At 42.3% G+C, this 22,028-nt stretch overlaps 1 protein-coding gene across 1 annotated transcript in view; it reads left to right on the top strand.

Annotated features, from left to right (window-relative positions):
• plxnd1 (plexin D1) overlaps positions 1–22,028 on the top strand; it is a 71,304-nt gene that overhangs the window by 39,438 nt on the left and 9,838 nt on the right. Inside the window, exons 14-28 of the mRNA XM_080897695.1 lie at positions 4,460–4,565; positions 5,939–6,078; positions 6,481–6,660; positions 7,008–7,092; positions 7,279–7,548; positions 10,385–10,534; positions 13,031–13,145; positions 13,774–13,881; positions 15,469–15,581; positions 17,095–17,199; positions 18,245–18,375; positions 19,631–19,829; positions 19,930–20,076; positions 20,181–20,337; positions 20,694–20,797. Coding sequence (XP_080753821.1) covers positions 4,460–4,565; positions 5,939–6,078; positions 6,481–6,660; positions 7,008–7,092; positions 7,279–7,548; positions 10,385–10,534; positions 13,031–13,145; positions 13,774–13,881; positions 15,469–15,581; positions 17,095–17,199; positions 18,245–18,375; positions 19,631–19,829; positions 19,930–20,076; positions 20,181–20,337; positions 20,694–20,797 — 2,110 coding nt within the window. The remainder of the gene's footprint in view (positions 1–4,459; positions 4,566–5,938; positions 6,079–6,480; positions 6,661–7,007; positions 7,093–7,278; positions 7,549–10,384; positions 10,535–13,030; positions 13,146–13,773; positions 13,882–15,468; positions 15,582–17,094; positions 17,200–18,244; positions 18,376–19,630; positions 19,830–19,929; positions 20,077–20,180; positions 20,338–20,693; positions 20,798–22,028) is intronic.

Here is a 22,028-nt window from a genome sequence, read left to right as displayed (position 1 = left end):
GTTTGGTTCCTTGGAAGCAAAATGTTAAGAAATAAGGGCAGACTTAAGAATTTTGCACAATAGGACAAAAGTTTTTTAAAAAAGAAAGAAATGTAGGTAATCTCACGGTGACGAGTTAGAAACAGTTTGCCCAGCAGATCTCCAGGTGTTTATAAAGGCTCGAAGCCATTTTAGCGACAACTAGAAATATAAATTACACCTGAGCCTCAAATTCTCAGAAAAAAGAATGCACTGAAAATGGTTTTATCTTTTCTTCTGCAAAATGTTTTAAATTTCTAGATACCGACAGATTAGCCAGAGCATATGAAAGAGATGGATTCATTGTATACATGCCAAATGTATAAATGAAAGCAACGTAAAAGTTTTTGATCCCAGGCCAGATAACCCTAGTTCTAACGTCTAGGAGGTCAGGTGGAAAATGGTCTATTATTTGGCGTGCTACAAAGAAAAGAAACAGAAATAGACCATCAAGGGCAGCAGAGGAAATCCATACTTTTTATTTTGTGCTTGACCAACTTTTATTTAAAGACAATCCAAGAGGGGGCAGTTTATAAACTTCCTCTTGTTAATTAATCACCATCACAGAGATCTGTGACAGTGATTAGATCTGCTTTATATAGGCCCACCAATCATGAAATTGAAATACCCACTGTCCACGTGTGGCTCAGTTTTCATGCATTCATGAGGCTAATTTTCACAAATATTATTATGCAGCACACTTCTCATTTTAAATGGCTCCATCACCACCCCTCCAAAGCTCAGGAACCGTCACATTGTCACCATGGAGACAGAAGGAGCCCGACTCCGACTCTAGCAGAACTCAGTGAAAAGTCAGTAACTCGACAATTACATCCGAACTTTCATTCCGTATCTGTAATGTTCCCTGAATGGAACTGTTTATCTGGTCTTGCTCCACTGAAGCCAATCATTGTATTAAGACCAGTTCTAGGGTGACCTGCGGGTCTTACCTGTCACTCCAACTGCCTGACACATTCCCCCCAAACCACACATGTAGAAAACAACGAATCACGTTTCACTCCGGGGTGAGCTCATCCCATGTTGTCATTCCTTATTGGCTCCAAAGGCTGGTTGTTGTGACAGCACGTCGTCATTGCTGGAAGTGGCACTGACAAATCATAACACATCAGTGCGTCTGACAGTGTCAGCACATTTGACTTGCACAGACGCGCAGGCATGCGAAACCAGACATTTTTCTACTTCTTCCTTGTGGGGCACTCCGGTGATTGATTAGTGATCCTGTCTCATCACCTTCACAACTTAATTTTGAGGTACAATGTAAAGCTATTCACACCACACCCCTGAAGCAGGAAGGTCTGCTTCAAATTCCCCTCATTCATAAGACCTTGCCAGCCGTCAGTATTGCTCTCTTCATATACACAGCCTACTCATCAGCATACACACACCTGTGCATGTGACCTCATTTACCACGACTGTTGAGACAGGTGTCTGCCCGTGTGCTGAAAGGTGAAAGTTCACATCTGTGTGCCAAAAGGAAAATGTGCAGCACTGGAGAGGCTATGCTCTTCTCACCCAGTGTCAACATGTTAATTAATGGCACAGTCAGTCTAAGCACACCTCATTTATTGAAGTGCTTCACTTGATGTTTGGCTCAGGTCCTCCATGCTGCCCTTCCTTTTCATCATTTTCATACGAACCTTGAGTGGCCGTCGCTGTGTCCATTTAGCTCGGCCCCAGAAAACACTTGTATTCAGACACATACGGACTGGATTGTTGATGATTTTGCAGCCACTCGAGGGAAATGATTAGAGACATCTCAGTGCTAGAACAAATGTTGCCCTCCCGACTGTAATATCTCCACAGTGGGGCAATGCTGGAATATAGAGCAGGGGTCAGCCCAGGCCCTGTGCGCTCCTGCAGGGAGTCTGCCTGTCCTTTGAGTAGAATCACACCACATCAACATCACGTCCAGCATACACCCTCATGCACACACCACATTATCTGCATATCTTACAAAAGTCTACTTCTATGCTTATTTATCTGATTGCACATCGATGGAACATTGGACACGTTGGTACATATCTAAAAATTAAACATGGAAGTGTTGCAACATGCATTGTGTATGCGGGAGGCTGCATAGTTTTCTTCTGCACTGTTTCATTTGGCACTGTGGGATATATAGCAAGTACTGTCACTGCTGCCACACTAGCTCTGAGAAGTTAATTGTCTCGTAACTGGCAAGAGTCTAATTTAGCAGAAGATTAAAAATAATTCATCTGAGTTAATTGGTGGAAATTTAATTATGCCATAAGAAGTTATTGTTATATACTTCGAGTGGAGCTGCATTGATTAGTCAATCAACAGGAAATTATTCCAAATTATTCAACATCTGTTTTGATAATTCTGTTAATTGTTTAAATAAATTTTTGTAAACAAAAATGGCAGCAGTTTCCTGGCTCCAGGTTCTCCAATGTGAAGATTTTGTTGGTGTTTTTTTACAGTGTTTTATCAGTGTGAAGTCAAATATTACAGAGTGTGTTCAATGAGAGGATCCAAAGCAATGGACAGTGTACAAGACAGGTGAAGAAGAGAGTTCAGGCAGGGTGGAGTGGGTGGTGACGAGTGTCAGGGGTGATTTGTAAAAGAAGGATAGCAGCCAGAGTAAATGGGAAGGTTTCCAAGAAGGCAGTGAGACCCGCTATGATGTGTGGTTATAAGATGGTAGTAATAACAAAAGAACAGGAGGAGCTGAAGGTGGCAGAACTGAATCGGTTAAGAAAGGTTAAGATTTTCATTGGGAGTGACCAGGATATACAGGATTAGAAATGAGAGCGGGATGGCTCAAACTGAGTGGTTCAGAGACAAAGGTAGAGAGGCCACCATGCTGTCTAACCCTTGAAAAAGCAACTTAACCTGATGTTATAGACATTATAAGGGGTAATTTCATCTCAGGATTAAATATAGTTTTAGAATATGTGAGAGGCACTAAAAAATAATGGGAATGATGAGGGACAGCTTAGATTGAGCAGGTTTGAAGGCAATGTCAAAATGTTTTTGACATGTTCGGATTATGAAAGATTCTAAACTCTTTCCTGAAACTATGAGACACACCTAGTTTCAGTTTAAATGGTACAGGCTGACTTCATCATAGCATCTATCTGCTGAGAAAACCCCTTGTGTTGTAGTTCACAGGAAAAAATGACTTTGTGTCTTTGCTGTGCAGAATTATCCTCAACATTATGGTTCAATAGCAAACATCATATAATATGATGTACAGTTTTGATAACAGTTTAGTTCCCAGCCTGAAGCTACCCTGCAAGTTGAGACTGATTCAGGCTCCAATTTCTCTTATTTCCCTCAGGCTTGATCCTGTGAATAGTCATGTTTCATTTTGTTTGTCCTTGTTTTTCTTTCCTCTCTAATTTAGAGCATGTGAAGCGATGCATTTTTTCCCAAACAGGTGCACTTCTGCCCTCATGCCACATAACTGAGAGGAGTGTAATTTGAGTGTAATGGCATTCTTTACCTGATGCTTCTGTAATTAATGAGCATGAATGTAGACCCTGCTATCAACAGATGGTTGGTACTGCAGGTTATTTTAGTTTCCTTTTAACACCTATTCTGGCTTATGAAAAAAGGGGAAAATTTGTTTTAATTAGGGTTGTTATATGCTAGAATACATGTCACTTTGTTTAAGGCTTGATATTTAGAAAGCCCCGACAGCTTGACCTCAGCCAAGCCTAGACCGACCCAGCCCAGCCGCATCTACTGTGTGTCCTGCCAGGTCCTCCCACACTAAGCACAGCTCCTGCACTTATGTAAATTCCATGGGTCTCCTCTGTCAATCATATATCGCTAGCTGAGAATTTATAACCACTGTAGCAGCAGGCACCTGACTAAATAAACCGACAGGGTGTCAAGCTGGAAGGAGATCATTTGAGGCGATAAAGGTTGTGTTCCCCCTTTGGTACATTTATCCCAGTGAGGTCCCAGAACAGTAGGTCTCTGTGCCTCAGTACACCACCATGTCATTAATATGAGACGTCTCTGTAGAGTGTGCACTGATGGCACAGGGTATAATCACAGCCAGGAGGTAAGAGTACAAGCCACGGCAGCTTCTTAATCTCCTCTGTGGTTAGACACATCTGGTCTAAGGAGCTTTGAACTTTACTTCCCCTAATATCTGATATCCCAGGGCTTTATTGGATTCCCTTATGTAAATGCAATGGGCATTGATGAATTAGTTCATAACACTATTCCCCAAGATTAATTATGTGTCTTTGTTTAGCAGGTCGAGATCTCCTTTTTCATTCTTATATTGGTTTCCCTCACTTGCAATTTGAGTTGAGCGACTCCTTTTTTTTTTTCAAATGAGTTTATTGATTTAAAATTGTGAGCATCATTTTTTTTTTTTTTTTGCTTGTTATTCATATTGTTCTCTTTTATTAACTGATCCTCTGTTGTGGTGTTCTGTCCCCAGGCTGGTGTGTGTCACTGGGAGGGCTGCAGATAACAGGAGCGATATTGTCCAAGTGGATGTGGAGCAGAGTGGGATGGGGAAGTCAAAGGAGACCTTCTCATATTTAGTGAGTATTCTCCAGATATCCACCCTCCTGCTGGTTTTTGCTTTCTATTCTATCTGCCTCTTCCTCCACACTCTTCATCTATGCTCCTTTTTTTTTTTTGCTCCTTCCCCACTGGGAAAGCCTCCCCATGTGTGTCAGTTAAGTGTTAACAGATGCGTTTTATGATTCAGAGGAATGCTAGTGTGTGGGAATCTTCAAACATCCATGTGAGCTGTAAGCTAAGCACCATTGTCATTCAGCATTGAATGCCAGAAAAAACAAATATGGTGATTGTTGGAATGTCCCCTTGCTCTGAATTCATCACCGGACGAGGCGAGCTGGCCAGCATTGTGTTAATTGACCTCAACCCACACAGTCTCTCAGTCTCTAAGAGTATTCACCCAGTGGAAATACCCATGTAAGCCATTTGTTTCTCTTTGTTTATAGACAAAGAATTTTTTTTACAATCCAGTGCTGGAACGAGCTGTCATGTCTGGAGCTTCTACAAACAGATCTCCTTGTGAGTCATCCCACAGAGAAATCATCCCAATCTTGAAACCCTTCTTGATACATAAGGATTTTTTTAAAATCTAGAACGACAAACATAGTAAGGACTGTTGTTGGACCTCCTCCTGAGCTTCCTTATCCATCTCAGAACTGGTCAGTGTCGGGAGGTGTTTTACTGCAGGAGAAGATGTGAGAGAAAGGGGAAGCAGTTCTGGAGACAGGATATGTGCCTCTACCGCATCTCCTTCCTCAAACCTCTTGACGGAAACATCTGCCTCCTTACGCCCCCTCCTAAACAAAAATACACAATAGGTCTGCTCCATCCCTGTGCACTGAGGAAGTGAATCCTGTCAGTGAGGATAAGAGGTTTCCCTGGAGGCGAGGTTCACGGCGGGGATAAAAAGTTTGAAAAGAGCAGGAATGCTGATGCTGGTAGCTGCAGAGCCGGACAGGGATATTCATCTTCGCCCAAGGAGGCTTTTTATTTGTGTGTAGGTGCTTTTGTGCATGTATGATTACGTGTGCATGAAGTTTCTCATGCGTATGCATGAACATTATTGCTTCTTACCCGCAGTACAGTCCTGCTACTTGGGCCTTAAATGCCTGTTGGCTTCAGCAGCACTTTAACATACTGCAGCGTGGGCTGTCTTCAGTTTTCCTCACTAATTTATTGTTATAGTCAGCAGCTGTCTCAGCCCATCTGTAAAGACGTAATATTTAAACCTCAAAGGATAAGGAAAGATTTTATTTGTTGTCAAGAAAGGCATCATAGAGCACAAACGCAGTTTTTACTAAGCCTGTCTTTTCCAGTGACAGAAGCTGTCAGATTTCTACTGATAAATGTGATTTCTTGTTAGTAGTGTCCCATATCTTTCCTCTGCATGCAGATCCCAAAGCTACTGTCCATGGAGCCGGAGCGGGGCTTGCGTGCTGGAGGAACCAAAGTGACCATCAATGGGGAACACCTTAACATTGGATCTGAGGTTAAAGTCAAGGTCAACACAACACAGGAATGCATTATCACTAAGTGAGTACGACTTTCGTCAAGCAGTTTCTGCAACTTTTGTTAAGCTGGCCAAATTTCAAGTGGTTCTAAACTCTCTGTGACTTTGAATGCTTACCAATAAACCACAAAGGATTTAAATAGCTTTCTTTGCTTTGCCCATATTAATAGCGCCCTTTTCTGTAGCTGATAACAAATGCAGCTACACAGTAATTATTTATTCAGGCTGCACAGTGAAGCCGGCATAAAATTCAGCACCTTTACCTGTATCCCTAATGCTTTCCAAAACAGATTTTTGACTTCTGTGCAACTCTGCCAATATGACTTCAATTGTAATTGGAAGTATTTTGGGGATTAAACAGTTGTAGACATTGCAAGTTCTGAGGTTACACCGTTTACCTGTTTTTCTTTTCTTTCTTTTATTAGGAAAACAGCTCGAACAATTGAATGCATCATGCCTCCTGCCTCACAGGCACACACTGACCCAGTAACAGTGTGTGTAGAGTTTGAGAACAAAACTTGTGAGGGTCCAGAGCTTAGCACCACATACACCTATGAGAGGAACCCCACTATCACCTCCATCCACCCCAAAATGAGCTTCCGCAGGTACGTATACCACCACACACATCTCAAGGATTAAAAATCTCCACATGCAATACTTTGGAGTTCTCCTCGCATTCCCAGTCACAGGCATAAGTCATTACTGTAATATTGTCCTCAGTGTCTTCTTCCTATTGTTCTCTAAATTGCACAGCTTCAGTGTGACAGGGCAGTGGCATGTTTTTGAGGACATGTGAGGCTTTTCAGTGTATTCAAACTGGTGTGCTTTATTATCTTGTCCTGTCTCTGTCTCGTGTTGGAGAAGGGTCCCAAAGTATTTGCATGTCAGTATGAATTTGACACATTTTTTTGTCGCAGCTGAGATGTGACTCTCTGTTGTGTGTGTGTCACAGTGGTGGCAGGAACATCACAGTGACAGGCCAGGGTTTTGATCTGGTACAGAGTGTCACCATGCAGGTGGTGGGAATTGGACATTCAGTGAGTATCCTAATTATTTCCTCATTTATTTTGCTTGACGCTTTCAGTCAGATAGTCAGATGTGTGGGATCTTGGGATTCACTAGAAAATAATTATTTTCTCCTGTGATGTAGTCATAAACATGCAGACACAAATAAATTATTGGTTCAAAGTAAGTAACTGTTGTCCTCTCTGGTCCTTCTACAGCAGTGTGAAGTGCTCACCCCCTCCACAATTGCCTGCCGCTCTCCTCCATCCAACCAATCCCAGCCGACCTCAGTGCAGTTCTTGCTGAATGGAGTCCTTTACACGAATGACAGGCCTTTCTCGTCTGATACCGATGACGAAGAAGAAGAGGAGGAACCTCACATAGGTCACTTTCCCTTGGAATATGTGGAGGATCCTCAGTTCTTCACCGCCAACAAGGAGAAGCTAATCAAACACCATTCAGGGGAGCAGCTGACACTCATCATCAATGTGAGCGACACTGTTCAATCACTTTCATGCTTCACTTTGTGCTGGTCTACAAAAAGATCCTCAGAAATCCCCAGAAGTCTGCCAGTCCCTACAGACATTTCCACACAAATAATTTGCATTTTAATTTTATTTCATCAAAAAGCTGGTCAGACTTAAAGGTACCATCAGAAGACATCAGGCCTTTTATGTTGTTATGTGGCGAGCTTTGAAAAAAATGAAATACTTACTCTACTCCTTGAACTAGTGATGCTATTTTCTGGCTTGTTTTGTGGTTTCAAAAGCATCACTGCTGTAAACCTGAATGCCCCCACTGTTATGAGCCGACAGAGCTGACTGTTTCTTTATTCATATTCACATAAACCAGAGGCATATAAAACACTTCAAAGGCTCTGTCCCCTGTAATGTGTTGACTTCTAATGTTGCAGGTCTAAGGGGGAAGGGGGGCTTTGTTTAGTTGGAGGTCCCATGTTCCACGTTCTGGCTAATCTAAGCACCTGTCTGCATGAATTCATCACCCTAGAGGGTTTCTGGCTGTGACACCGTAAAAAAATGCACATACTAACAGCGCAGACAGGAAAGTTTGAACACGACGCAGCTTCCTCTTTATGTGTCGGTGTGTGCCGGGTTCAGCCCATCTACATGGTCGACTCATTTGTTGTTTCCTGTTTGATTTAGGAAGATGGATTCCACTCGTGGTGGAGCTGAATGGGAGAGAGAGGCTGAAGAGAAATGTGTTTGTTTAATAGGGAGCTTGTTAGCCAGCCAGCCTATATTAAGAACCTGAGCTGGAATGTGGGTGGGTTTTGTTATCCTTTATTCTGTTTTCGGCCTGTTGAATCCATTGTTTTGGCCTTTTCTATTAGTTTCCGTGTGAAAATCTTGTGCATATTGGGGTTATAAAAATCTATTTCTTAGAATATGCTCAAACATATTGGTGTGATAGCTTGATGCTTTTTGTGTCTGTGTATGATGTGTGTGTGTTGTGTTTGTTCAAGGAAGCATTTGTTGACAGAGACCCAGGGGGCTGCAATCTGCAGTGGGGACAGAACAGTGTCCTAAGGGTGTAATCAAAACAAGGAAGCACGCTGGGGATAAACACACGCATACTTCCTCACTTGTCATTCTTATATTGAAGGGAAATTGCCATTTCATACAAAAAGGCTCATATGTTTGTACGTCTCTCTGTTTGTAGGTTAGTCTATTATTAGTAATAATAACACTGTACATAGCAAATTAATTACAGAGAAGGCTGTGACACAGTAAAAAGTAAAACCACAAGAAACACAAGGAGTCATGCAATCATACACAAACCTTGGAGTTAGTGCCCAAAGATGAATATTAAAATTCTTCTTTGTTGTTTCACAGTAAAGCTCACTGTGGCAAGATTACAGTTCGTTCCTGACTGTTCCTGACTGGATTTCTACTTTCAAATAAAGTACTTGAAGTAATGCAGCTAGACTTTTTACAGCCGATTTAATCATCTGTGTCTGATCTTTGTGTACTGAAGTTTCTACATTCCTGACTAGAAAAACTATTATTGAACTCTGGTGGAATGACGTTTCTTGCATTACTCATTAACCCTTAATTAACTGATTAGTAAAATATTTCAGATTAAGAATTTATTTTGCATGAGTCTTCTGGGCCAACATAGACAGCACGGACCCATTATGATTTTGGTAGGGGAGGAACCAAAACATGGGCAGAACCTGCAGAAGAGACCCGGCCTGGGTCGAACCTGAAGTAAAAATGCTAACCGCTTAACCACCGTGACCCTTGAACAGACAACTAGATTTTATGTTATACATGTTAAAAAGGGTACTTTAGTCTAAGAGTTTCAGATATTTTGACGATATGTGAGAGACTCTACTAAATAATGGGAATAATTAGGGACAGGTCAGATTGAGCAGGAATGTTGAGATGGAGGAGTAATAGTGGGTAAACTGAACAAAGAATGTTGAAAAAAGACCTCAGAGGAGGTTCATGGATGTACTGTAGGGCAACATGCAGGGGATTGCTGTGCAAGAGGAAGATGATCCACTATGGTGACTTTTAAAGACACCAGCCAAAACAAGAAGAAGAAGAAGTAATGAAGATTAACATGTAATTAGCATTGTGCAAGTGATCTGAGCCTTAGGTCCTAACACGGGACAAGCTTCAAAATCAAGAAATTACCATATTGGAAGTGAAGGACATCTTTCATTTCTGTCATGCCTGATAAAAATCTTTCAAACTCAGTGCCCACCATCTGTAAAGTGAGTTCTCCTGATCCCTACTATAAATTTTTAAGCATTTAAAAATCCTTCACTAGATCCTCGGAAGATATTGTGCTGCTTTTTAAATAAGCTAAGTGCTACACCTCCTGAGTCAGTGAAATCACACTTCATGTGTAAAATCAGACGAGCGTCTATTTAAGCAGTGAAATTCCGGGCTTTAATGGAAGCAGCAGAGTTAGACTGATTGGAAAACATTGTCCATGCATCTTATTTCAAAAGGCTTCTGTAAAGGCCCTGAGAATGTTATTCTGGGCTCAGACAGGGATGACCGTGATCGGGTTTGTTTGTAGAAACTTTTCTGGCCATGTGAGAGGGGGAGTGGGAATGTTTTGTGCTTCGAGCTGAACTCTAGCCCAAACTGGATGAGTTTCCCGCTGCCTTTCTCTGCATGACAGGCCTGCCACGGCTCGGTTTCTGTGCGTGCACACTAGAATGCCTATGTGTCTGCACGTATGTGTGGGGTAAATCTCTTCGTGAATGTTATCTGCGCTTGTTCGAAGTAGGCCCCTCTGCTATCTTACTCCTGACCGGCTGACGGCTGTTTTTATTCGTTTCTGGCACAGAAAGTACCAAGCGATCTGGAGCTGATGCCGGAGGAATACTCAGTGATGATTGGCTCCTATCCCTGCAACATCACTTTTCACAATGACCAGCTGTTCCACTGCACTATCAACGGACTATCCAGCTCCAGCGAAAGGGAGCTTCCTGTCTTTGTAAGTATTAAACCTTGTAAAACACTATAACATGCAAATATACAATTCAGACTTGTGCTGAAAATATTGCTGCCTGGACCTCGATAATTTTAGAGTTTCAACCAAATATTACACGGTATTCAAGCCAAGCATTTAGTCAGAATCTGTACCACCTGTGATGCACACTGAAACGGATTTTATCTGCAAAAATCTGAATGCGTGCTCTGCAAGTCATTTGTGAGTGTGCCGCTCTACATGCATTATAAATGGGTTGTAGTCGCTCCTCATTCCATCATGAAATAGTAGTCAGTTGGGGGTGGTTAGTCGTCATTCTGTGGCACAACAAATAGTTATGTGTTTGCCAACTGTTGTTCATGTCTTTAATCTTTTATCAGTTCTTCTATCATATATTGCACAGACTGCTCACACTGATCCCAAAAACTTCTGAGTCAGCGATGATCTCACTCTTCACTTGTGTCTTTGTTTTTTGTTTCCTGGTTCTTTCATTCTCCATTAAACGCCCTAATCAAGACATGGCTAAGCCCTGAGCAGTCCTGATAAAACCAGACCCTCTTTTTCCTACCCATCTCTCTTCCCCATCTGTAGATATCCGTTCTGGTCTGTTTCGATAGGGCTCTATTAAGGGGGAAAGCATTCATCTATATTTAAATATGAGCCAAACTGCGAGTGGTTTGCTGAAATAGCTCAGAAAACATATGTTAGTCGTTCTCTGCCACGGTTGAGGTGAACTGTAAGAAGCGTTTCCCCACTTTGACACAAAAATAGAAGTAAAGCCTCTCCTTCCTTCTCTGTCTGTCTCTCCTTGTGTACCTGTGGCTTGCTCAAGCAAACCTCCACCCCCATCTGTCTCTCAGGATGTCTCAGAATAAACACTGGCAATTAGCAAACACATAAAGTCAGGGCAAGGGTCAGATAAGATGTCATAACACAAATGGGTGGGCTGTCTGCTTCCTGCACACGAGCACTGAGGATGATTTGCAAGCGCATTTGACAGGGGCATAAATACAGAGTGCAAGTACATTTTCCTTTGTGCTGGCACATTTGAATAAATGCATACATGTTGGGGTGACGCATAGCTCGTGGCCATTTGTGTTACTTCACTTACTTTTGGTGGAAGATCTATTTTTGCACGCCTGTGTTGTGCTTGGCTCTGAAGTGCTGCAGAAGTGGATGTGGGGAAGCAGTGTTTTTGTACCCCAAGCGAAACAGGAACATGGAACAATGGCATTTTCCCCTCCATTACACCAGGCCTGGCTGTTGCAACCTCTGGAAGAAGGCCTCCTCTGGCTGGTCTGAGTAAATAAATGTCTGGAACAGAAAGAGCAAGAGGGAATGTGAAAATGAGGGAGCCCGGTGAGCCAGCTTCCCCCCGTTAGAGTAAGACCACTGTAAGAAGGATTTGGTCTGAGGATTGGAGGCTTTTTTATCTCCGTCTCTTTTCATTAAATATGTTCAGATTGGGGAAGGAGCGGGAATGATGTGAGCAGGGACCAGAGAGACCCTGCTGACTAATCAGAAGGCAGAAGTGAAAGTTCTTTTCTTGTCACATCTGGGTTAGACTGAACTGGGTGACTCGTTGCAGCGAGAGACCATTTTTCAAAATCTACAGTGTGTAATTTTTTTTTTTCTGCATATGTGCACCTGTGCCTATGGAGAAAAAAATGATGTGCTTGTGCATGTTTGCAGCAACTTGTGTTCTCATTAAGAACTGCTTCTGTTGCACTCTACTCACTCTGTGTTACAAAGAAAAGTTTTAATGCATCTACTGCTCATTACTGTGTGTTCTGCAAACTTCTGCCTTCAACTTTTTCTTTTTGCCTTTTTGGATATTACCTTACTGGGTTACAATGTAGTGCAGGAAAAGGGACAACAATTTGACTCCAGCCATTCATTTCCTAGCCAACTATCCAGGAAGTGGGGTTTAATTCTCGCCACTCTTCCTTCATCAGTGCAAACCATTTTAAACAATCCCTTTATTTTATCTCATTTGGGCTGCTATAATTATCTTTACACATCATTTGCTCATATTCCCACTACTCTAAGTCCATCTGCTAGGATTTCAACATGCTTGCACAGCTTTAGAGTTGGCTTTTTGCAACATCTAACCAGCAGCTGACTCAAAAGATCTGACAGCTGGGGCATTTTTATCAAATTTCTGGACTAGTGAGATGGAGATGGGATCATTTAAGTGTTATATTAAAATGCACATATTGTCAGATAATTATAGAATAGGTAGCTTGTTTTTTGGGGAGTATATTTTTATTTGCAGTGATTAAGAGCTGAAAGTTTTTTATTTTGAATTTAATGTTTTATATCGTTAAATAAGCTTCTAAGAACACAAAAGTAAATGTTGGGCTTGAGGCGATATAGTTGACAGTCACGCTGTTAGAAAAATCCATAGAAGGAGAAGGGAAAACTTAAAACAGAACAATGGAGGAGGCCGATTTTTGAAGGAGCTTGACCCAGTTTCATTTGTCATTTCCTTTTTCTTTTTAGGTGCAAGTGGGGAACTTTCGACGCAAAGTTGCCACAGTGCAGCTCGGCGGCAGCGAGATGGCCATCGTGGTATCCATTGTGGTGTGCTGTGTGCTGCTGCTGCTGTGCACTGTGGGTAAGTTGTGTACACATACTTACCAGAACGTGATGGATGTATGCCTGTTATAGCAATGCGTGCTCCAGATGGGAAATAGATAAAAGGAATTCGGGGGTCATAGATTCCTGCGCCTCCCTTCATTCCTCTTCAGTATCCATTGCACAAAGACCACAGTGTTCCTCTTACCGTTTACTCCATCTGTGTGCTTATGTGTGTGTATACACTGTAATCTTTGAGTGTGTCTCTGGGGCAGGTGTATGGGTGAAAATTGGTGTTAGTGTGGATTTTCACACAGTTTCCCGGTATGAATCTGTTCTCAGATATTAAAAAAAAAACAAAAAAAAAAGCCAACCTCCTTTCTTTTCTTGCCAGACTTTGTGGGTGTGACATAAATGTTGAAATATTAGTGCGTAAATCATTTTAACGTCCCGTGTTCTCACTGTGAAAAACATTGGCACAAAGTCTTTTCCACGAGCTCATAAAAGCTAAAAAACACGAAAATAATTTCATCCATTCGAAAATCTCTCAGTCCCATTTTGACCCTGTTATTATTTCCAGGAAGTTGACAGTGTGTGATAACAGCAGTTGTTTTGTAAATTAGTTGCATTGTATTTTTCTCACTCTTTTGTGTTTTTTTTTTTCTCAGCTCTGGTAGTGTACTGCACAAAGAGCCGAAGGGCAGAACGCTACTGGCAGAAAACGCTACTCCAAATGGAGGAGATGGAGTCCCAGATCAGAGAGGAGATCCGTAAAGGTGTGTTTATAAGAACATCACACACACACACATGAGCGCACCAGTACAAACTTTGTTATCAAAGTCACTTTTGATAGCGATTTTGAAAAAAAAATAAGTTTGCATGAAGACAGAAATGTTGACCACACTTGTTTGTGTTTACTTGTTTGTGTATATCTGTGTTTGTGTGCGCATGCGAGCAGAAAAGTATATTTGTTTTTGAGGTTTTCTAGTCTGAAGTGCAAGAAAGAAACAACAGTGGACAGATCTGTGCCTAGTAAGCGTGACTCATAAAAGATAGTCTCTGCCAAATGATCCGTCACAGACAGACACACTGAGTGACCACATCGCCTCTGCTCCCTCTGCCCTATAGGAACGAGACCTTTGAGTTTGTGTTTGGTTTTGTGTCTGTGTGTGTGCGTGTGCGTGTCTAGGGCATTAGACCAAAGCAGTATGAAGGCCACTCCGCATCTGAGCACCCAGATTTATTGTGTGGAGATAGGGGGGACGGATAGAGAAAGAAAAATGGAGGGAGGAAGCGATAGGAGCGGGAGTGAGGGCCGCAAGCTTGAGGAGAAGCAGAAGCGTGGGAGGGAGAGGAGGAGAGGAGAGGTTATTTTGTCAGAGGACACAGATAAATTTGTGGCAGAGTTCAGGGTGAGTGTGAACAAAGCACTGGATACTTTTGCTGAGAAGATGTGATAAAAGCAGGCGAAAGGGGGAGAGGGTTAAAGAAGATGGGTAATTGACATATTCCAGGTTACACAAATGGGAGTGTCATGATATTTGTCTGAAGAGTGAGGCAGAGGGGAGGTTTGGTATTCAGGCCTGCTGCTTATAATCTGGAGCTGACAGTGTGAACTGATTCAGACGATGCTTTAGCGAGCAGGAGGATAAATAACCTGGCGGTGTAATGAAATATGTTTTAAATCCCTCTGGTCTAGTATTCTCTTCTTTCTGCACAAACACAGTCTGAAGAAACAGCCATTGTAACCCAAATACGTCTCTCATCCTGCAACAGGATGCACTTTTCTATAAAGAGATCTCTGGCGTGTCATTACATGTGAACATTATCCTCTGCTGGTACATGCTAGCCAATAAAGTGGCTACAAGATTGCCATGCAGATTCGAGTCAGCATCTGGACACGCTGATGCTGTTACTGCATGTAAACCTCGATCTGTACACATGTTTTGGATAAAAGCCTCAGACTGGATTTGGCTGCTCTGATTGTCGTTTGGTAAATATTTGCCTGCGTGTCGTGACGGGCTGCACAGTTTGGCAGGGAGAAAGGATGAGAGGGGAAAAAGATCAGAGGATTAGGATTTGGTATTTAACCAGAAGATGATACTAGATGGAGGAAATTAAATGATATAATTCTGTGTTTGATTTAAAATAGCTTCCTGTGAAATCAACCAGTCTTCCAGCAGGATGGGAAAATTGATGGTTACTGGATTAGTCTGAAAACAGATTTCTTGCTTACTTTACTTAGCAACAAATGAAGCTCGAGGAGCCAGAAACAGGAAGAAACCACGGTGTACAAACAGTACCCATGATTCAATCTCATTTGTTTTGTTTTGGGGGGATTTTTTTCTTTTTTGCGCCTTCAGGCTTTGCAGAACTCCAGACCGACATGACAGACCTGACCAAGGAACTGAATCGCAGCCAGGGCATCCCCTTTTTGGAGTACAAACAGTTTGTCACACGCACCTTCTTCCCCAAGGTGAGAAACCCTATTTATTCCCTGTTATCTGATTTCGACTGGCACATTGACAATACCATTTTTCTCACTGGGGTTTTAATATTTCTGCCCTGCATGTCCCATTTCCCATTTGTCATTGCTTGTAATATGCAGGGTAAAAATTCACCTTGGAACTTTTAAACATAGAGCAGAAATCCAGTGAGGTGTAGCTCAGTCTGGCACCCTGCAGGACAGTTAATATGTTCTCTATAGGTAAGCATTTTTCTGATGTGCGATCCACCCCGAAGTGGGTCTATCTGTGGGTGGGTGTTTTTCCACCAGTGCAGACGGGCACAGCTCAGCAGGCTTTGTCTTCCAACCACAGGCATGGACTTTCAAGGAGACAGAACAATGACGGGCACTGTGACATGGAAACTTTCTCCCCGATCTCTCAAAAGACACATCGTTTTCTTTTTTTCTCCACTCACACACCCACGCTGTTTTGCAAGTACAAATGATCTTGCGCAATGACAGCCATGTCGGTTTCAGTGGACAGTGGACGCTGTTTTGTGTTTTTTTTTTTTTTGGTTTTTGTTTTTTTATTGGGAAGGAAAAGAGAGGAGGAGAGTGTTGAAAAGCTACATGGAGGGAAACATAAATTCCAGTGTTGCTACTGCAGTATCGTTTCTCCCACAGACTGTATAAAAAAGCTGGCCATAGCCTCCAGGTCTGAAAAGTGAAGCCGATGCAAAGACTCATAAAGCTGGATTTTTTTGTATATACCAGCAGATGTATGGTTGCAAAAAGAGGCCAGATTGTGCAGTAGGTTTTTTTAATGACCTACTTCTCCCTTGATTTATAATCAGTCGCTAGTTTCAAGGCAACTCAGCATAATGTTAATTCCGTAAATTATGGTGACATTTCAGGAAAAAAAAAGCAGATACAAGTTTCTACCATACGGGTGTGCATCCTCAGTCAGACTCAACCCTTTGCGTCACATCCGGCTTTGAATAAACGAGATGGCCACAACCAAAATCTGAAGCTCAGGGCTGTCGCTGTGGAGGTCAGCAAACCAGTCTGTGACATTAGCTTGATTAGGTCCATGTATCATAGTCTGGGTTCTGTCATATTTGTCTGCTAAGACAGCAAATGAGCCTTTGTGCTCTTGTTTTTCCATGAGAGCTTCTGGTTGTCTGAGATTACACACGCGCACACACACGAAACAGTGTTAGACACAGACTTAGACACAGTTAGAGTGCCAGCCAGACGTGGCTGTCCTGAAATGACAGACTGTGTTGAAAGGCTCCCTCTTAGCTCTCGGCCACTTTGTCTCCAAAGCCATTAAGGATCATGACGTTTTGTGTCACGGTGTCATGTTTCCTTTTCATGGTCATTCGGGACCTTTTCAAGAATTTCTGTCCCTTGCCTCCAGATTTCAAAACTTACTGCCAGCGCATAAAAGCCAGTTCTTTTTGTTTCCCCTGTTTATCTTCCGGTGTTTATGACTACAGCAGACTTTTTATGACAGTTTTCTGTGTGTGATTGTGTGTTTCAGATGTGCTCAGATTACGAGAAAAGTCTGGTCCAACCTGTCTACGAGAATGATGCTCTGGGGCCTCGAGCTTTACCAGAGACCCACCCGCTGCTGCAGGATTGGCAGGTGAGGGGTTAAGCCATTAGGTTGTTAGGTTAGGCTTTCTCCTGCCAAAGTGCTTTTTCACTTTCTTGTTTTTCAACTGGGTCACGCTGAAGCTTATTAAGGTTTCGTGGTAAGGTTGTTGTGCGTATTGTGATTTTTCTTTCCCTTCCTTCCTGTGGTTGCGAAGTTTGTGTCTGGATTATGCCACTGTACTGTCTGTGTGAACCCGCATTATGTATGCATGTCATTCAGGTGTTTCAAAGGACACAAATGTTAGCTTGTTAATGAACGCGCTTCCCGCTAAGTTGATAGCAGGCTGTAGACACACTTCCTACAGGCACTTGGACAAATTCACAGTATGCTTTATAATGAAATAGATCTCTAGTGGGTGGTGTGTGTGTGTGTAGGTGTGTGTGTGTGTAAGGATGGACGAGAGCAAGACTTATAAAGAGAGTAAAAGAGGGGGGCGTGCATTTTCACACACCTTTGTGAGAATGTGTGGTGAAAGTGAAAGCACATGCATGCGCACATTACAACGAGAGAAAGTAAAGACTGCAGTGCTAGTTTTGGGTCGGCAGCCGGGGGAGCCTGTCTAACAGTGATGAAGTGCCTTGGATCCACATTGTCTTCCCAGGAAGTGTTTTCCAGGTCACAGCAAATAAATCTCATAGGCGGGCATTTATCTTAATGGACACCCCTGTTCTCCTTCTGTCAGGCTGCAAACCACACCATATGGCTGCAGTCCAGAGGGAAGACTTCATCACACGGCTGCTTTAGACGCACTCATAGATAGGCCATACTCATTAAGTCGACTCGGCACATTTAGAGACTATCACACGCAGTAAGAGACTGGAGCAGGACGTGCAGATAGTGTGGAGGAAACCAGAGTGGGAGGTGCCTGAAGGTACACGGGGAGGAGATGTGATAGAAAGATGAAGTGTTCGGTGGATGGGTCACTCAAGATGAGAGGAGGTGAAGTAGATTAGGGGGGACGCAGCAGGTGTGTAATCCAGTTAAGGTGAAGTCATGTAGAGACATAACTGTTTAATCTCCCCTCTGTCATCAGGCCACCAACACAACAAGGCCTAACATAGAAGAGGGCATCACTCTGTTCTCCACTCTCCTCAACAACAAACACTTCCTGATCACGTTCGTCCATGCCCTGGAGCAGCAGAAAGACTTTGCTGTGCGGGACAGGTAACTGCTTCTCTTACAGCTACATTCATTTGTACTACACACAGAAAAACTGCTGTCAAGTAGACGGGTAGGAAACATTTTTTTCTCAGAGAGCCATACTGAATAAGATAAAGTGAAAGACCACACCGCAAACAACTGAAGTGAAGAATGGTGAACAAGGCTGATTAATAAGCAGGTTCCATGTATGAGTGCGCTGCACAGACACAGATACAACTTAATAAGTGGAAAGTAGCATAAAAATTAAATACTTTTATCCTGACACATCATTTTTAGCCACGTAGTATTCCACGTTATGCCTCCTAAAAGGGACAACACCACAAATAGTAGATAGTAGATACCAGAAAATAACAGTCTCTAATGATGCTTAAGTTATAACAGCCTAATAATTACATACTAAGACCAAAATGTTTTTTGTGCCAGACTTTACATATGCTCGTCTTTCTTGTGTAAACATGGGCATTTTAAAATAGTACTGTATTGAGATTGACTCATTTCTGCAGCCAGCCTTAAGTGGCCATTGAACTCTAGTTTTTGGCACTTTGTATTGGCTTCATTACGCTGGTGTTGTGCCTGCAATGAGCTTATATTAAAGTTTAATCCATTTAATAGATCAAAGTTTATCAGTCCTTCCTTTTTTCCATCCATCTGTTTTCTTAACTTATTAAATAAGTTCTGACTTACCAATTTAACATTCAGTGTAAAATCAGTCTTAACATTAAAACTGAAGCTGTGGTCTAAAAACAAATGTATAGTGAGTTTTTCACAGGACACAAGACCATGGTTAAGGCTGTAGGTTTTTCTCTCTATCTGTTGCATATAGCTTGTGGAAAACCTTTTGCTCCAGCTTTGTAAATATACGGACATATATCAGTGTTACTTGTTTTGTTTTTTCCTGATGTCCTAAAACTGGGCTGTCATTGTGAATCAGAGAGAAATTCCAGCGGCAAGACCACATCCTTTTCCCAGCACAACATCAGCACTTACTGAGTGATGTAGCCTCTTTGTGATGGATTAGAGGGGCTTTGTTAGGGAAATCCCCTGCACCCCTGGTACTGACTCAGACACTCCCTGCATTAGATCAAACCTTTATTTGGCTCTGCTGTCACAGGTGCTGAAGGGAGGACCAAATATTGTTGTTCTTCTTTTAATGTAGCTATTTTTAAATCTCCACTGACCGCACACTGACAGGGCATGTTTGCCAGAGTCTGTTTTTGCTCATCTGTCTCAGCCGCTAATCTGTTTTCTCACCCTTCAGATGCAGTCTGGCGTCCTTGCTCACCATCGCCCTCCATGGCAAGCTGGAGTACTACACCAGTATCATGAAAGATCTGCTGGTGGACCTGATTGATGCGTCGGCTTCCAAAAACCCCAAACTAATGCTTCGCCGGACTGAGTCCGTAGTGGAGAAAATGCTAACCAACTGGATGTCCATCTGCATGTATAGCTACCTCAAGGTGAGGATGGGAAAGAAGCATGCTCAGCAGAGTAATTAATGACTCACACAAGTTTGATTAAAAGGAATTACCGCAGCTTTGATTTTCGCAAATTCTTTAGGAAACAGTGGGTGAGCCTTTTTTCCTGCTGCTGTGTGCAATCAAGCAGCAGATCAACAAGGGCTCAATTGACGCCATCACAGGAAAAGCCCGCTACACCCTCAATGAGGAGTGGCTGCTACGTGAGAATATTGAGGCCAAGCCACAGGTCTGACATCTCATTTAATTAGGCCATGCTGACAATGTCATGCTGACGATCCAAACTCATATTTTTACAAATCGTCCCATGCTTTTGTTTTTGTTTTTTTGCAGAACATCAACGTGTCCTTCCAGGGCTGTGGCATGGACTCCCTATCTGTCAGGGTCATGAACACAGACACGATCTGCCAAGTTAAGGAAAAAATCATTGAAGCCTTTTATAAAAACCTCCCATTCTCCCAGTGGCCTCGGGCCGAGGATGTCGACCTGGGTAAGAGCACATTTTCTCTGATTATTTTCATCCTCTCCCCTACCCAGCCCTCCAAGATATAGTAATCTCCTTTGCAAAAGGTCAATTCCTCTCATGAAGCTCAACTAACCTGAGGCTGCAATGTAATAAATGACAGAATGCATTGAGGAGAGTGTACAGTCATAATCACAAAGAGTTATTGCTTTCAAAAGCTGTGGACCCTGCAGTGCTGATTTGATTAATGGCCCGAGAATATTTCCACAGGTCGTGACACAGAGAGTTAGAGCACGGCTGCGGTCCGTCTTGCATATTCTTTTCCAAATTTAGAAGGAAATTGTCTAACGCTGCTGCTGTCTCTCCTTTTTTCTTTCCTCCAGAGTGGTTTGACTCAGGCAGCAACAGTAAGCTTTTGCAGGATCTAGACAACTCCTCAGTGATGGAGGACGGCCGAAAGAAACTCAACACAGTCTTCCATTACCAGGTGTGTGCTTGTGAGAGACCATTGTGGTGGGTGTTGCCTTGGTGAATTTGTATATCCTGCATGTTGCAACATCAACAGCAGGGATGCTGAGAGTGTGAACTGGAGCATGCGGTGCTTTTCATTATGCCTGCCTGTGCTTTCTTGCGTCCTCGTTCCTTCCCTTGACCCGGAAATCATTCCTCCTCCATCATATATCTCTTAAATGCACTTCAAGGAAAGAGTAGGCTTCTGGAAGTATGACAAGTATTGCCACACCTCCACATCTGGTGCCCGAATTGATGTCTGTTAGACTGATGCTGCAGAATCAAGGATTTATGCTTCACTGAGTGAATGGGTCAAATGCAGAGAAAAACAAGTAATTTCCCCATGGGGATCAATAAAGTATCCATTATTATTATTATTATTATTATTATTATTATTATCATTTGGCAGGATCGGCTCCGTCTTACCTTGCATCTCTCTCTCCGTCATCCTAACTGGGAGACAAATCAGCATACTGAAAAGCATCCCGTGTAAAAGGTGTCACTGGCTGTCACCGGGTGGGGAGATGTTTCTGTGGCGGGTTTTTTTTCTCGTTTTTTGTAGGTGTTTCTGTTTGTGCTGGAGTTCGCTGCTGCACCATGTTTCTCTTTGTGACTGCACAAATCGTTTACTGCGGCATTAGCACACCGTTGATGGCTCAATTCAGTATACGATATCTGTAACAGTATAATTTATTTCAAATTAGAAGTTGTTAACTAACAGTGCGTGATTTTTACAACATTTCGAGGGCCGGGTTATGCTTAAAAGTGTTTTTATTATTTAACCACGTCAGAAGAGACAAGTGTTTTAGGTTCCTCTGAAAGTTCAAACTTAAATGTCATTCAGCGAAGCCTGATGCTGCTGCGCTCTAATTGTTTGAATTATGGAGTCCTCGTGAGTCACTGCATTAAGTGGGTTTAAACGCTGGCTCGTGTTGATTTCACACACAGATCTAACAAATACAGTAACCTCCCATGCTCTCCTCTTTGCGATTTCAACATAGGATCAACCTTATTGAAGTTAACCAAAACTAAACTAAAAGCTGAAAATAAACGTGAAGTAAAATTTTCATAAAAACTAGACATTTGAAAAAAATATCAAACTAGCTGAAACTGTTTTGTGAACTTTAGCTTTAACTAAATTGAAATAAAAAAAATAATAGAAGAAATAGTTTTAGTATTTGTTAGTTTTGTCAAAAGTTTTTACAATT

The sequence above is a fragment of the Rhamphochromis sp. 'chilingali' genome (assembly GCF_963969265.1).
Source record: "Rhamphochromis sp. 'chilingali' genome assembly, chromosome: 12".
Lineage (NCBI taxonomy): Eukaryota > Metazoa > Chordata > Actinopteri > Cichliformes > Cichlidae > Rhamphochromis > Rhamphochromis sp. 'chilingali'.
Note: the sequence above shows the minus strand (reverse complement) of the source record. Positions and strands in the feature narration are given on the sequence as shown.